Here is a 16,990-nt window from a genome sequence, read left to right as displayed (position 1 = left end):
GCTCTCTCATAACTATGTTGGAGTCCAATCCATAGTTCACATGTTTATATTAGATAATTTGAAATATTTCAGATTCTGTATTTCATATGTTTACTTAATATTTGGTGGTATATTTCAGATGTTCACGTGTTGTCAAGGTCACACGGAGGGCAAGGTTAGGCCTGTCTATGCACTGGTTACCAGCAGGTCCTTGTACCTGCTGGAGCGACAACAGGGCAAGAAGAAGTTCTCAAAGACCGCAGCCATAACATTCTCAGACATTGACTTTGTGTCGGTGAGTGAACATGCCATGTACTGCAAAATACTGTATCTGCTAAACATTTGTATTTGAGATACAATAGTTTTTCCCTTAGTACGCACTATGTGTTGCAGTATAAAGTAACTGAAATGACATTTCATCAGCTCTGGGCTGTCTTGCTTACAGTTGCCGTTGAGACTGTTTCTTACATGTGGGTTGGTTTCAGATTGGGTGCCAGAACCAGATACTCAACATCGCCTGCAAGAACAAGCGTACGAAACACTGGCTGACTATTGGGGAGGAGAGAACCACAATGTATGTGCTGCTTACATGCAGTTATAACAGTTAAATCATATTTAATGAGCTCCGCTCTGGAAAAACAGGGTCTAATGCATATGTGGAAAAGTGTCGTCCCAGATTAGCCTGTGCTGTCCGCACACTCTAACTAGGGACAACACTTTCCAATTGTATAGTATTTTTTGTTCAAAGGTAGTATTTTCTGAACAAAAATCCATTCTTGGTGGACCTATTGGGTGGCAATGAAATCCTTTATTCAACCATCCTCCCTCGACCTGGGTTCTGAATAGGGCAGTTGTCAATTACTTGCTTTTGTGCACTTAGTAATTTAACCAAGGAAAAGTGTAAGTTGGTTAATGACTTCGGCAATGTAAGGGAAAACTAGGACATGACTTTGGGTACCATTTTCTTCAAATTATTTTATACTGGTTTGTTATTTTCTATAAAAAAAATACTTACACTTGGAAATGTAATTGAATTTTATCTGTCAGTTTCTATGAAGAACATGTTTTTGTTTTGCTATAAATTATTATTAAAAGCACCTTCAAGATTTTACTTCTAGTCTAAAGGTAGCTTCAACTTTGATAACATCTCGTTGAATGTGAATACATATCAGTTAATGAAAACTCTGACATGCCGTAACTTAAATCGCAGTACATCTTCTATCGCAATTCAATACAATTGCATCGTAATTTTACCAGTGTAGCTTTAAGTAGACAATATTTAGTTTTAGTGTTTTATTCTTTGTGTATAACTAAAGTAATCTAGCATGACCCAAGGAGGCCCAAAAGATCAATAAGGAAGTCTCTCTTTGGTTGTTAAAAAGTTAAAACATTTGAGCCGTGTTCTGAGAAAACTTGGCTTAATGCATGTTCCTTACGTGTAGTCCCAGATTAGCCTGTTCAGTCTCTACAGGCTAAATGTTGATGGAAATTTCCGCTCTCATAGTTTTTTTATTAAAAGAAGTCTCTTCTTAATAAAAAACAATTTAGGTGGAATGTGTGCTTTCTGATTAGCCTGTGCAGACTGCAAAAGCTAATTGGTTATGACACTTTACGCGCATGCAGTAAGCCCATTTTTTCATGAACAAGGCTCAATTTTGCAAGCTTTTTTTATGTATGATAAAGCATTTGTAAACAACTTGCTGCATTTGTTTGTTCCCACTCTCAGAGCACTAGTGGACTGCCTGGCATCCAGCATGGAGAAATCTGAAATGAAGCCTGGCCGTCTGGTTGTGGACACGGGCAACACGATACAGAAGATAGCGTTGCAGAAGTACATAGCAGCAGAGTGCAAGTGTGAGGTGAGAGATTTTATTTGAGCCGCATTCTGAAAAAACTGGGCTTAATGCATGTGCGTAAAGTGTCATCCCAGATAAGCCTGTGCAGTCCGCACAGGCTAATCAGGGAAGACACTTTCCGGCTAAACTTGATTTTCGGTCAGGAGGGACTTCCTTGAAACTAAAAATACCTTAAAAGCGGAAAGTGTTGTCCCTGATTAGCCTGTGCGGACTGCACAGGCTAAATTGGGATGACACTTTACGCACATGCATTAAGCCCAGTTTTCTCAGAACGAGGCTCATTTGTATTTTTTCAACGGTTTAAAAGAAATGATAGGGGATATTTGTATACTTGTTTGAGCCTGACTATAAATGCATCTTGCAAGTTTTACAACAAAAATTATAAATATATGAATGCCATGATAAGAAATTAATTAAGTCAGTTTTTTTGGGAGGTGGGTTCTACAATACTATATGTGGGGCTAGTTGAAATTCCAAGCATAAGACAAAAGATTTACTGGTACTTGTATTTACCTATGATCAGTTTCATGATCTGCTTGCATGTACATAATAGTATTGCTGTCAGAGTCCAGAGCTACTATGTGATTCTTGATAACAGAAGTGTTAGATACGTTGCTTGCTTGTTGTGCTAACCACTCGTAGTCATGTTGGCTCTGAATCAATTGAGCCTCTTGGACAAGTGGGCTGAATGGATGTGCATAAAGAGTCCGCTTTTATGAAATGATTTCATTTATAGAAAGTCTCTGCATAACAAAAATCCAGTTTAGTCAGAAAGTGTTGTTCCTGATAAGCCTGTGCAGACTGCGCAGGCTAATCTGTTGCAACACTTTGTGCACATAAATTAAGCCCAATTTTTCCAGATCCAGGCTCAATTATTGCATGCATTCATGTTAACACCCGCTACTCACTTACATGAGTCTTTCCCTTTGATGCTTAGTTTGGTGGAAGAATGACTCGAGCAACTTGAGGAACTATTAATTGAAATAGCAAGGCAAGGAGACACTAAACTTGTTTCTTAAAGCTAGAATAGCTTCCCTATTGAGGTCCAATCAATATTCTTTAGACTACGCATCACATATTTAAATAAACAAGAACAAACAACATTGTTTACAACCTATCTCATGCATTACATGACCCTCTTTTAGATGGTTGACAGTGAGGTCGTGTGCTACTCTCTCGTTCACTGGGAGGACCCGAAGTGTGACAAAGGCTCCTGTGAGTGGGACCGGGAGGGAATGTTGTTCTACAAGTCTCAGGAGACAGTCAACATCCTGCGCACACAGACCTGGCGCTCGGGACATGCCGTACTCAAGTAAGCAATGTTAACCCTTGGGACAAATAATGTCATCTGTTGACATCCCTACTATGGAGGTTATATTTTAGAAGTAATTTCAGTCTGCATTGTGTTTCTAATATTCTTTACCACACTTCCTTCAAGGTAAAAAGGACCTTCATTTAACGGGTATAACATATTATCATTACCAAGACTTTGTATGAATATTATTGTTTCCTTTTTTTTAATGGGCAGATATTGTACCCTCTTTGTCTAAAAATATGAGACCAAGAAGAAGTTGTATAGAACATGAAAACAGTCATGTCTTGTCTCATCAAAGCTATAACAATTTTAAAATTCAACTAAATATTGTAGCTTCAAAAAAGTAAACTTAATCTTCGTAAAAAAAAGGAAATAGGTGAGAAATATAAAAGAGATGAAAAACGTTACTTAAATAAATGCTTAGATGATGAGTACAAGCAATAATGCTTTTACCACACAAAAAATCATGATTGGAAATGAAGCCTTCAAAACTATAATCTAGTAACGCAGGTATTTAATGTTATTTGGTTTTCTAAGGAACTAAAAACTCGTGAAAGTCCGTATCTGAGTGGTAAATGGTTAAAGTTATATCCATTATTCCCCCACCCCAGGGATGGCATGCTGTGTCTGTACAACCAAAAGGACGACAACAAGCCTGCGCACTTCCTCAGCTTGGGTGGCGGCCAGTGTGTAGGCTGCAAGCGCGACTTCAACAGTGACCGCAACCATGCTGTGCGCATCATTCTCCAGAATGGGGCCTACTGGTACATCGCCGTAGAAACTGAGCTGGAGGCAAACAACTGGCTGCAGTGTCTGTGTCAGGCAGTGTCAGAGGGCTTGAAGGTGAGTGGATTAGGTAGTGTCAGAGGGCTTCAAGGTGAGTGGATTAGGCAGTGTTAGAGGGCTTTAAGATGAGTGGATAAGGCAGTGTCAGAGGGCATGAAGGTGAGTGAATTAGACAGTGTCAGAGGGCTTGAATGTGAGTGGATTAGACAGTGTCAGAGAGCATAAAGGTGAGTGAATTAGACAGTGTCAGAGAGCTTGAAGGTGAGTAGATTAGGCAGTGTCAGAGGGCTTGAACAAGAGTGGATTAGGCAGTGTCAGAGGGCTTGAAGGTGAGTTGATTAGGCAGTGTCAGAGGGCTTTAACGAGAGTGGATTAGGCAGTGTCAGAAAGCTTGAAGGTGAGTAGATTAGGCAGTGTCAGAGAGCTTGAAGGTGAGTAGAATAGGCAGCGTCAGAGGGCTTGAACGAGAGTGGATTAGGCAGTGTCTGAGGGCTTGAAGGTGAGTTGTAAGAAAGCTTGAAGGTGAGTAGATTAGGCAGTGTCAGAAAGCTTGAAGGTGAGTGGATTAGGCAGTGTAAGAAAGCTTGAGTGTGAGTGGATTAGGCAGTGTCAGAGGGCTTAAAGGTGAGTCAATAAGGCAGTGTCAAAGGACTTGAAGGTTAGCGGATCAGACAGTGTCAGAGAGCTTGATGGTGAGTTGATTTGGTTGAAATACATTTATTTCAAACAATAAACATTCTTAGTCCCCTACCGATGAAACCGTAGAGGGACTTATGGTTTGCGCTCTTTGTGTCTGTCAGTCTGTCACACTTTTCTAGATAACTTAAAATGTTCTTCATATTTTTTCATGAAACTTGAAACATGGACAGATGGCAATATGGGGATTATGCCCGTCATTTCACTGTGTTCCTATTTCAAGAATACTGTTTGCTATGGCAACAAATAGACTAAAAATATTGCTGAAAATGGTGGATCCTGCGATAACTTTGAAAGTTCTTCATATTTTTTCATGAAACTTGAAACATGGACAGATGGCAATGTAACCCTCATGGTTACGGGTGTGTTGTAACCCAATAAACAAAACAACTTCATAATTAAGGCAGTATACTTCTTTTAATAAGGTTGGAATTTTAGTCAGTTCATATAAATGAAATACAACGAGACGAAATAGTAGTGAATCACCAGAGTGAATCAGGATCAATTTATGGAATTTAGTCCCTGTCTCTGTCATTTCAGTCTCTCTTCTTTCAAGCTACTGGTGCACTAGATTGAACTTGAACTCGTTTTTTTAAGAGAACAAACAAATGTCTGCCAGCTTTTCCCTTCGATTTGATCATGTGAACCCACTTATAAAATTGTCATGTTAAAATAATAGGCAAGGGTTATAAACCACTATACAAATTGGGAGAAAGTCGACCTGGTCACAGCAATATACCGGTAGGGGACTTTTATTGCTTGGCAATAGTCTTGTTATACATAGAATTACATAAAACATTTATAATATGTACATGTTTGAATGGGTTTTGAACAAAATACAAGGTCTTCTCTCTAAGTGGATGTCAGATTATGGGGTGTTGTCACATTTGAGATATTTGTTATAAAGAAATGGAAGTTTTTTAACAAAAGTGCCTTAATGTGACTAAAGGCTTTACGGTGAGTGGATTTCAGATTATGGGGTGTTGTCATATTTGTGATATTGTTATAAAGAAATGAGCTGCGATCTGAGGAAATGGGTTATAATGCATATGTACATTTTTGTCCCAGATTAGCCTGTGCTGTCAGCACAGCTAATCAGGGATGACAATCTGGATCTTTGCTACGAAGAAACTTCCTTAAAACGAAAACAAATAACTAAAAGCGTAAAGTTTTGTCCCTGATTAGTGATTAGCCTATGCCAACTGCATAGTCCAATCTTGGACGACTCGTTTTGCACAACATTAATTTATCTTTTTCCAGAGCCAGGCTCAAATGCATTTTATTAAAAAATGTGCCTCAAGGTTTCCAAATGCTTCAAAGTGAATGTGTTTAAAGTGCTTCAAGGTTTCCAAATGCTTCAAAGTGGGTGTGTTTTAAGTGCCTCAAGGTTTTCTAAATGCTTCAAAGTGAGAGTGTTTTAAGTACCTCAAGGTTTCCAAATGCTTCAAAGTGAGTGTGTTTTAAGTGCCTCAAGGTTTCCAAATGCTTCAAAGTGAGAGTGTTTTAAGTACCTCAAGGTTTCCAAATGCTTCAAAGTTGGTGTGTTTTAAGTACCTCAAGGTTTCCAAATGCTTCGAAGTGGGTGTGTTTTAAGTGCATCAAGGTTTCCAAATGCTTCAAAGTCGGAGTGTTTTAAGTGCCTCAAGGTTTCCAAATGCTTCAACGTGGGTGTGTTTTAAGTGCATCAAGGTTTCCAAATGCTTCAAAGTGAGTGTGTTTTAAGTGCCTCAAGGTTTCCAAATGCTTCAAAGTGAGTGTGTTTTAAGTGCCTCAAGGTTTCCAAATGCTTCAAAGTGAGAGTGTTTTAAGTACCTCAAGGTTTCCAAATGCTTCAAAGTGAGAGTGTTTTAAGTACCTCAAGGTTTCCAAATGCTTCAAAGTGAGAGTGTTTTAAGTACCTCAAGGTTTCCAAATGCTTCAAAGTGGGTGTGTTTTAAGCGCATGAAGGTTTCCAAATGCTTCAAAGTTGGAGCGTTTTAAGTGCCTCAAGGTTTCCAAATGCTTCAAAGTGAGAGTGTTTTAAGTACCTCAAGGTTTCCAAATGCTTCAAAGTGAGTGTGTTTTAAGTGCCTCAAGGTTTCCAAATGCTTCGAAGTGAGAGTGTTTTAAGTACCTCAAGGTTTCCAAATGCTTCAAAGTGGGTGTGTTTTAAGTACCTCAAGGTTTCCAAATGCTTCAAAGTGGGTGTGTTTAAGTACCTCAAGGTTTCCAAATGCTTCAAAGTGAGTGTGTTTTAAGTGCCTCAAGGTTTCCAAATGCTTCAAAGTGGGTGTGTTTTAATTGCCTCAAGGTTTCCAAATGCTCTAAAGTGGTGTGTTTAAGTACCTTAAGGTTACCAAATGCTTCAAAGTGAGAGTGTTTTAACTTTTAAGTGCCTCAAGGTTTGCAAATGCTTCAAAGTGGGTGTGTTTTAAGTGCCTCAAGGTATCCAAATGATTCAAAGTGAAAGTGCTTTAAGTACCTCAAGGTATCCAAATGATTTAAAGTGAGTGTGTTTTAAGTGCCTCAAGGTTTCCAAATGATTCAAAGTGGGTGTGTTATGTGCCTCAAGGTTTCCAAATGCTTCATAGTGGGTTTGTTTTAAGTTTCTCAAGGTTTCCAAATGCTTCAAAGTTGGTGTGTTTTAAGTGCCTCAAGGTTTCTAAATGCTTCAAAGTGGGTGTGTTTTAAGTGCATCAAGGCTTCCAAATGCTTCAAAGTGGGTGTGTTTTTGGACCAGCTGGATCAGTTATTAGAGTTATTTGACTAGTTCTTCTTGAATGCTTTGAGCTTTTATCAGCATTTACATACAGCTCATCTAAGCAACCCAGAGGGTCATTAGCAGTGATTATCGCAACTATGTGCTTGACAACACATTGGAGGATCACGGATTTGATTTCCAACTCAACTTCATAACTTGTGTTTTGATTGTTCATGAAACTACTTCTACTGCAATTTTCCGCCTCCAATGACTTAAATAAGGCAATTGTCTGTTACTGGCATAGGTATGGGCACAAATTACTTCAATACCACTTAGATCATTGGCACAAACTTCTTCTATACCCATAAGATCGGTGGCACAAATTACTTTTATACCACTTAGATCAGTGGCACAAATTACTTCTAAGTTTTCGGACAAAAGTTGTAATAAAAATTCATGTACGAAAATTTAGATATGGAAAATATTTAAAAATTACAGGTGTCCAAAAATTTAAAGACAAAAATTAAGTGTCTGAAAATTTTAATTATACATAAATAAAAGCAATGAATCAATGCACAGTAGTTTTATTGTGATTTACTCTTCTTTTTCTACTTTAAAATAAATACAACTTTACAGCTTTGCTAACTCTTGCCTGAAATGATACTGAACAAAACAGTTAAACATTAAATATACTGCTTCCTTAATAGGATGTTATCATTTCAAAAATGCTGTTGAGTGAATCAATTGTTTTCTACCGGAATAAATGGTTATTTACCCAATTGCACAAATGTTATGGTCTATTTCCGTCAGGCATGCATCTGCCAGATTTTATGATCTAGTCCAGTTGTAAAAATCCATGATTGAAGTTTCACAAGATAAGCGACTCCAGGTCCAAAATCTGGTAAAATATCACTGTAAAATATTGTCCAAAATATAAGAGTCGGAAAAATAAATATTTGGCTAAAAAAGAGGGTGTCTGAACATTTAAAGTGTCAGTAAATAAGGTACTGGTTCTACCCAGGAAACGGACGCAAGAGTGTTTCAATAAGTCGAAGGCTTTAAATGCAATCAAGCTTTAATTAATAAGTTTAAACTTCTACAGATGAGCTCCACAAAGACTTCCTGTGTTCCATGCTGCGCAGTTATCTCCAAGTTCCAGCTGTTGATGTGTCACGAAGACCTTGAGACGAACTTCATGCGCACGCTAGGCAGTGCCAATCTTCACGACGTCACGTCCATGTTGTCAGATAATAAGGACACGTCCTATATTGTACTGGTGAGTGTGAGCAGTGATAATTGGCAATGCCTAATTTGTCATCCCAGATTAGCCTGCGCAGTCCACACAGGCTAATCAGGGAAGAAACTTTCTGCTCAAACTAGATATTTGTTATACTATTAACACTGAAAGGTTTGTTTGTGATGAGCCTGTGCAGACTGCACTGGCTAATCTGGGACAACACCTTACGCACATGCATCAAGCCCTGTTTTACCAGAGCTCATTGTGATTTCAAACATGCAGCATTTTTTAAAACAAAAACAGGAATGTGATGGGCTGACCTAAGGACTGATTGACTTCCCAATATGATAAGGTCCCTTTAAATAGTGATTATACCTGTACATGTTTATCACTACTTGGTGATGTATAAAACGCAGAAACAGTGGAGTCTTTCACTTTCAGGTGTTTGAGGCTGAGGGAGGAAGCCCGGAGCATTGGGCCCTGTATTTCAACACCGCCCACGAGAGCTCGCGCTTCAAGACGGCCCTGTCAATGTGCTGGTTCACACACTTCCAGGTGAGAAAGGGAAAAATGTACATGTCTGGTAGAGATTTGACAGGGTCTACATTATCTTATGTAACCATATCCTTTTTCTATTTGGTTTTACCATGAGAAAAATGTTAACCACTCTCTGGGGAAATGGCTGTGCATCAACTGTTGTCCCAGACACTTGACGAGCCTGTGCATCAATTGTTGTCCCAGACACTTGACGAGCCTGTGCATCAACTGTTGTCCCAGACACTTGACGAGCCTGTGCATCAATTGATGTCCCAGACACTTGACAAGCCTGTGCATCAATTGTTGTCCCAGACACTTGACGAGCCTGTGCATCAATTGTTGTCCCAGACACTTGACGAGCCTGTGCATCAATTGTTGTCCCAGACACTTGACGAGCCTGTGCATCAATTGTTGTCCCAGACACTTGACGAGCCTGTGCATCAATTGTTGTCCCAGACACTTGACGAGCCTGTGCATCAATTGTTGTCCCAGACACTTGACGAGCCTGTGCATCAATTGATGTCCCAGACACTTGACAAGCCTGTGCATCAATTGTTGTCCCAGACACTTGACGAGCCTGTGCATCAATTGTTGTCCCAGACACTTGACGGGCCTGTGCATCAATTGTTGTCCTAGACACTTGACGAGCCTGTGCATCAATTGTTGTCCCAGACACTTGCCGAGCCTGTGCATCAATTGTTGTCCCAGACACTTGACGAGCCTGTGCATCAATTGTTGTCCCAGACACTTGACGAGCCTGTGCATCAATTGTTGTCCCAGACACTTGACGGGCCTGTGCATCAATTGTTGTCCCAGACACTTGACGGGCCTGTGCATCAATTGTTGTCCCAGACACTTGACAAGCCTGTGCATCAATTGTTGTCCCAGACACTTGACGGGCCTGTGCATCAATTGTTGTCCTAGACACTTGACGAGCCTGTGCATCAATTGTTGTCCCAGACACTTGACAAGCCTGTGCATCAATTGTTGTCCCAGACACTTGACGAGCCTGTGCATCAATTGTTGTCCCAGACACTTGACATGCCTGTGCATCAATTGTTGTCCCAGACACTTGACGAGCCTGTGCATCAATTATTGTCCCAGACACTTGACGAGCATGTGCATCAATTGTTGTCCTAGACACTTGACGAGCCTGTGCATCAATTGTTGTCCTAGACACTTGACGAGCCTGTGCATCAATTGTTGTCCCAGACACTTGACAAGCCTGTGCATCAATTGTTGTCCCAGACACTTGACGAGCCTGTGCATCAATTGTTGTCCCAGACACTTGACGAGCCTGTGCATCAATTATTGTCCCAGACACTTGACGAGCCTGTGCATCAATTGTTGTCCCAGACACTTGACGAGCCTGTGCATCAATTGTTGTCCCAGACACTTGACGAGCCTGTGCATCAATTATTGTCCCAGACACTTGACGAGCCTGTGCATCAATTGTTGTCCCAGACACTTGACGGGCCTGTGCATCAATTATTGTCCCAGACACTTGACGAGCCTGTGCATCAATTGTTGTCCCAGACACTTGACGGGCCTGTGCATCAATTGTTGTCCCAGACACTTGACGAGCCTGTGCATCAATTGTTGTCCCAGACACTTGACGAGCCTGTGCATCAATTGTTGTCCCAGACACTTGACAAGCCTGTGCATCAATTGTTGTCCCAGACACTTGACGAGCCTGTGCATCAATTGTTGTCCCAGACACTTGACGAGCCTGTGCATCAATTATTATCCCAGACACTTGACGAGCCTGTGCATCAATTATTGTCCCAGACACTTGACGAGCCTGTGCATCAATTGTAGTCCCAGACACTTGACGAGCCTGTGCATCAATTGTTGTCCCAGACACTTGACGAGCCTGTGCATCAATTATTGTCCTAGACACTTGACGAGCCTGTGCATCAATTGTTGTCCCAGACACTTGACGGGCCTGTGCATCAATTGTTGTCCCAGACACTTGACGGGCCTGTGCATCAATTGTTGTCCCAGACACTTGACGAGCCTGTGCATCAATTATTGTCCTAGACACTTGACGAGCCTGTGCATCAATTATTGTCCTAGACACTTGACGAGCCTGTGCATCAATTATTGTCCTAGACACTTGACGAGCCTGTGCATCAATTATTGTCCTAGACACTTGACGAGCCTGTGCATCAATTATTGTCCTAGACACTTGACGAGCCTGTGCATCAATTGTTGTCCCAGACACTTGACGAGCCTGTGCATCAATTATTGTCCTAGACACTTGACGGGCCTGTGCATCAATTGTTGTCCCAGACACTTGACGGGCCTGTGCATCAATTGTTGTCCCAGACACTTGACGAGCCTGTGCATCAATTGTTGTCCCAGACACTTGACGAGCCTGTGCATCAATTATTGTCCCAGACACTTGACGGGCCTGTGCATCAATTGTTGTCCCAGACACTTGACGGGCCTGTGCATCAATTGTTGTCCTAGACACTTGACGAGCCTGTGCATCAATTATTGTCCCAGACACTTGACGAGCCTGTGCATCAATTGTTGTCCTAGACACTTGACGAGCCTGTGCATCAATTGTTGTCCCAGACACTTGACGAGCCTGTGCAGTCTGGATTTTTGTTTCGAAGAAACATGTTGTAATCAAAATTTTCGATAAAAGCAGAAAGTGTTTTCCCTGATTAGCCTCTATGGACTTCACAGGCTAATCTGGAAAACACTTTATGTACATGCATGTAGACCCATTTACCCAGAGGGCGCCTCGTTAATATTCCTTGTATAGATTTGAATGCCTCAACATTGTCTTATGTAACGGTATTTCTAGCATATTTCTCAAGCTCAAACCTAAGATCAACCAAGTTTCTTTATGGCTTTTCCCTCCTGGATTCCAACCTGGTGATATATATGTTAAGGTGTGAGCAAGAACTGTTAATTCTGATACATTTACATTACTTTCCTTGTTCCCTCAACCTTAAGATGTGGTGGGGAAGATTGATAAGTAAATGCATATTTATTTGAATCTCAATTTCATTTTATGCTTTCTATATTGACTGCACTTATTTATCATTATCTTGTTTGTCAAATTTTATGTTTACTCCATGTGTCAGTTTGACATGTTTTATTTTCTATTTTGCGAATGACCTAGCACGATATTGTTAAAAATCCTGATTTATAAAATTGTCTTGTTCAACTCATCGTATGAGCCGCATTCTGAGAAAACTGGGCTAAATGCATGTGTGTTGAAGGTCTTCACACATTAGCCTGTGCAGTCTGCAAAAAAAAGGAAGTCTCTTGCAAATCTCAATCCAGTATTGGGGAAAGTGTCATCATCCCTGATCAGCCAGTGCAGACTATACAGGCTAATCTGGGAAGACGCTTTACGCACATGCAAAAAGCCCAGTTTCCCCAAAACACATCTCATATGATCGCTTATTGACAGGTGGATGTACCAGAGCTGATGATAGACGACTTCAAGCTGCAGAAGCAGTGTGCCGACATGGCCGCCCACCTGAAGCAATCCCGCTATGTCTCTTAGCTACTGTTGTCATGGCATTGTGAAGCATTTATTTGGTGGACACGCAATTGCTTAGCAACTGTTGTTATAATAGTGTTGCCGTGCCATCCCTTAGCAACAGTTGTTATGATCTGGGGACCGCAATATCCTTCAGGCAATGATTTCTAGGATATGATGGCTACACCTTTGCTTAGCAACTGTTTCTATTTGTTAATAAGTATGTTCTTAGTTATTGTTGGTAATACATCATTTTTGAGCAATGTCCATCATTTCAATATAAATAAACTTTCAGAATATCTGAAATAGAAAACAAATGCCACAATGACAATATCAAACTGGTCTGAAATGCTACTGAAACACAAACACTATCTCTCAACTGTCAGCATATAGCGCAATCAAACATTTCCTGAACACTGGTTTATATTACACTCCTAAACAATTATCACCATGACAAGACTACGATTGTCTCAATCATTGCTGTATTGAAAACATTCTCTAGTAAATGTTACTGAAGCTATATTTATCATTATCTATATTATTATGTCTTATTAAGTATATACTTTTAAAATTATGTTTCCAGGGAAAACCGGAAGATCATTCTTAAGCAACTGTCAGTAAAGTAAAAATAGAATGAAGAATTGTTTATTTTTACGTAACAACAACACGTAAAACAGCTCTGTATTAGCATAACAAAGTAAGGCCTATCTTTGTTGTTGCCATCATAACGCCATAATCAAAACAACTTTAAAGCAATCATAAACAATCGATAAATACTTTTTAGCAAAATTGCAACTCTAACTCATTCAGTGCTGGAACCGAATTTTGAAGGCCTTTGCAAACAGTTTGGATCCAGATGAGACACCACAAAACGTGGCGTCTCATCAGGATCCGAACTGTTTGCTTTTCTGATAGTATTCTTTGAAAAAAAAATCAACAAAAATGCTAATTTAAAAAATTCAGCTGACGACATTTAAACAGACGACAAATTTCCCAGCATGCAAAGAGCTAAAGGCAAACAGTTCCAGTATATACAATGAATTTGCACCCATCTGATTATCCATAGAAAGGTCAGAGTTTTCATGGTTTTACATATTTCAGCTTTGGCAAAGGTTATTGTCTGAACGCTGAGAACGATATTGTCAAGATTGAAGGTTTATGCAGACAAATTTGTGCCATAATTTCCACCATTATTGTCTTTCATCTCTGTCCACACCTTCTTGTTATGTTCATGCTTCTATTGCATGGTTTCATTCATGTGTACAACAGTCCACTTGCAAATGTTAATGAAACTTATTTGGGAAATGTTTTGTCGTTATTTTATTCTGCCCGACTGGTGTGTGGCATCATGTCTGTGATAATTGTATGCTAGCAATGCATTAAGGTATAAATGTTCCCTCTGTAGAACTATGGTAAAGATAGTTTGAAAGACAATCTATTTATGCTGTATTTTACAAAGAAATGGTGGGAGTTGTAATTATAGTTTCAAGTGTAAAACATGAAGGCATTCTTTGAAAATAATGGTGTACAGGAAAAAGTTAACTTATCACTGATGCTTTTTTCTGTTGACCCTGTTTGAGCCTTGTGTCATGTTACGCATGTTTTTGATGGACTACAGCATCTTGTCATAAAATGACCTGACGATAAGATTTTATTGACATTTTGTTAAGGTATGCAGATTGGTAGTATTTGCAGGGCCTGCTTTCATTAAGCACCTTAGATAAATCTTAACTGTTGTACTTAAGGGAAAGAAAGGGGAAGATTTTATATCAAAATTTCAGTTAGATTTGTCACGTTTTCTGCAAACAAAGTGCTTTAAAAAAAACTTATTCTTTTCAACAATATTTTTTTTATGGAGACTTGTTCATCTAAAACGACCTAAGCAAGAAATAACCAGTGACCTGAAGACTGTCACGAATTTAATCAATTGCCTTAGAATATCAGTAAGAGGCTTTGTGAATTGGGGCCCTTATATAACAAAAAGCACATGTGGTTGTTTAAGTGGAACAAAAATGACTGTGCTTATTAAGATTTTATCATTTATCAATTAATATTCACAATTATGGACACTTGAACATTGAATCTTCATACAGCATATCTTCATGACTTTTAACATGAATACTAATGATACATGTGTTTAATTTCTGTATAACGCTGATGATTTTTCATACTATTAGTTTGATGAAAGTTTCCATAGGCAATAGGCAGTTTACAAACAAGTCTGTTTATTTATTATTTTCTTTGCACTGCATTGCCTTGCATTTTCTTATTTAGTTGTTATTGAGTATGTTGCATTGTATTTTGTACATTTTAATGCTTGTTCAGAATTATGGCTTGCCTGTTCAGCATTGTGTCAATAATGATTGGGTAACTCTCTGTGTACAGTGTTTTTATATATGAAACATGCATTAGATTGATATTTTACATTTTACACACAGGGTTGTGCAATATTGTTTGTATTTATGACAAAGAAATGTGTTGCTTGAGTTGAGTAAAGAATTGCCTAGTTCTTCTTAACGTTCATGCAGCTCCTGTAAAGGTAAAGTTAAATTTGCTTAAAAAATCATTTAAGACACATGTTAATTTTCATGTATTGTTAAGTTGTTAAATTATTTAATGTCAATGAAAAGATGACACAAACTGGGTGTTGGGTAATTTATTGTATTTAACCATCATGTGTGTTGATCTGTTAAGTCTGAAACCTTCTTACCTGGTGCTTTAACATGAGTAATGCTTTACAAGTACAAGTGAACATACACAGATTTGTCAGCCTTCCTGTTTGTACAAGGATTTGTATTTATTAAAGCCTTCCTCTGGGAAAACCAGGCTTAATGCATGGGCAGAAAGTGTTGTCACATATTAGCCTGTGTAGTCTGCACAGGCTAATCAGGGACGACACTTTCCATTGATATTATTTTTTATTATTAAAGGACGTCTTTTCTTATCAAAAATCAAGTTTTTTTTAGTTTGAAAGTGTTGTTCCTTATTAGCTTGTGCCCACCTGCATTTAACCCCATTTTCACAGAGCAAGCCCTAACAGTACATGGGATTACTCAACCATTTGTTATCATATACCAATGAAATATTTATGACATATTTGAACATGTATTGGCTGCATCTACGCAAAACCATGATAATTCTTCTAAATGTCTCAGTTCTATTTATGTGATGTGACTTTATCGTCGTTTTGTGTCAGAAAATTATAACTTGTACACTATTTAGGGACGCTTGTTTTATGATAAGACGCGCTACAATCATTTTGCAAATTAACTTTTGAATGTTGTGGTTGTTTAATGCGTGTAGAATGCCGTAAAAGTTGGAGGTAATTGTGTTGGTTATAAATGTTGTTGCCGTAACTTGCTAAAAATATTGAACTAAAGTACATGAATTTGATTTTACTTGTTCTAGTTTTTATGGTAAATTGTGGAAGCTATTACCTTGTTATTGTAAGGTACCACTTGTAAAATAAATATTCATTTCATATTGATGTTTCTGTCTTGTTACGTAGTCAAAATAGACATAAATTTAAATTAACATAACACTGATTTCACAAGGCTTAGTCAAGTCCCTGAAAAAACATGGAACTGTAAATGTTGCCAAAATCTTCGTGACTTTCTTGTCTTACCTTAACATTCTTGTCAGCTTTACTGTTTGAAAATGACAGGTGAAGTTTGATATTATATGTCAGAAAAGACTGTATCTGTGTAAAGGGCTCATGAACATACTTAATTGGGCCGTGCTCTGTGAACAGGGGATTTATTGCATATGCGTAAAGTGTCGTCCCAGATTAGCCTGTGCTAATTAGGGATGACACTTTCTGCCTAAACTAGATTTTTTTTCTTAGAGGAGACTCTCTTTAAACGAAAATCATAAAAGCGGAAAGTGTCGTTAACCCCCTTCAAACAGAGTACGGCTCATATATAGATTGCTGGAGCTATATACATGGAATCATAAGCAGCTATAAGACTTGCGTAAATATGTCTTAACTCTTTCAGTACTGGAACCAAATTTTGAAGGCCTTTGCAAACAGTTTGGATCCAGATGAGACGCCACAGAACGTGGCGTCTCATCAGAATCCAAACTGTTTGCTTTTCTGATAGTATTCTTTGAAAAAAATCGAAGAAAATGCTAATTTTAGAAATTCAGCAGACGACATTTTAACAGACGACAAATTTCCCAGCATGCAAAGGGTTAAAAGATTGCCATTTCAATCATGAAATTGAAAGAAGAAGAGACTTGTTTCGAATTGAGAGCGTGAGACATCTGCTGATATTGGAATGAACTTAAATCCCAAATAGTGTCATTTTTCCCGATTTGAGCACCACACTGAGTGGTCTCTATAATTATATTTCATTAGAGTGTGGGTTCTTCTAAGGAAGGAGCCTACAGAATGTCTCGACAA

At 38.9% G+C, this 16,990-nt stretch overlaps 1 protein-coding gene across 1 annotated transcript in view; it reads left to right on the top strand.

Annotated features, from left to right (window-relative positions):
• The window catches only part of LOC127881843 (pleckstrin homology domain-containing family M member 2-like), a 43,885-nt gene extending 27,904 nt beyond the window's left edge, over window positions 1-15,981 (top strand). Inside the window, exons 11-18 of the mRNA XM_052429990.1 lie at window positions 119-274; window positions 465-553; window positions 1,706-1,838; window positions 2,981-3,147; window positions 3,762-3,993; window positions 8,415-8,588; window positions 8,991-9,104; window positions 12,517-15,981. Of these exons, the coding sequence (XP_052285950.1) occupies window positions 119-274; window positions 465-553; window positions 1,706-1,838; window positions 2,981-3,147; window positions 3,762-3,993; window positions 8,415-8,588; window positions 8,991-9,104; window positions 12,517-12,612 (1,161 nt within the window). The 3' untranslated portion in view covers window positions 12,613-15,981. The remainder of the gene's footprint in view (window positions 1-118; window positions 275-464; window positions 554-1,705; window positions 1,839-2,980; window positions 3,148-3,761; window positions 3,994-8,414; window positions 8,589-8,990; window positions 9,105-12,516) is intronic.
• The last annotated feature ends 1,009 nt before the right edge of the window (window positions 15,982-16,990 follow it).

Source organism: Dreissena polymorpha, chromosome 5, assembly GCF_020536995.1.
Source record: "Dreissena polymorpha isolate Duluth1 chromosome 5, UMN_Dpol_1.0, whole genome shotgun sequence".
Lineage (NCBI taxonomy): Eukaryota > Metazoa > Mollusca > Bivalvia > Myida > Dreissenidae > Dreissena > Dreissena polymorpha.
Note: the sequence above shows the minus strand (reverse complement) of the source record. Positions and strands in the feature narration are given on the sequence as shown.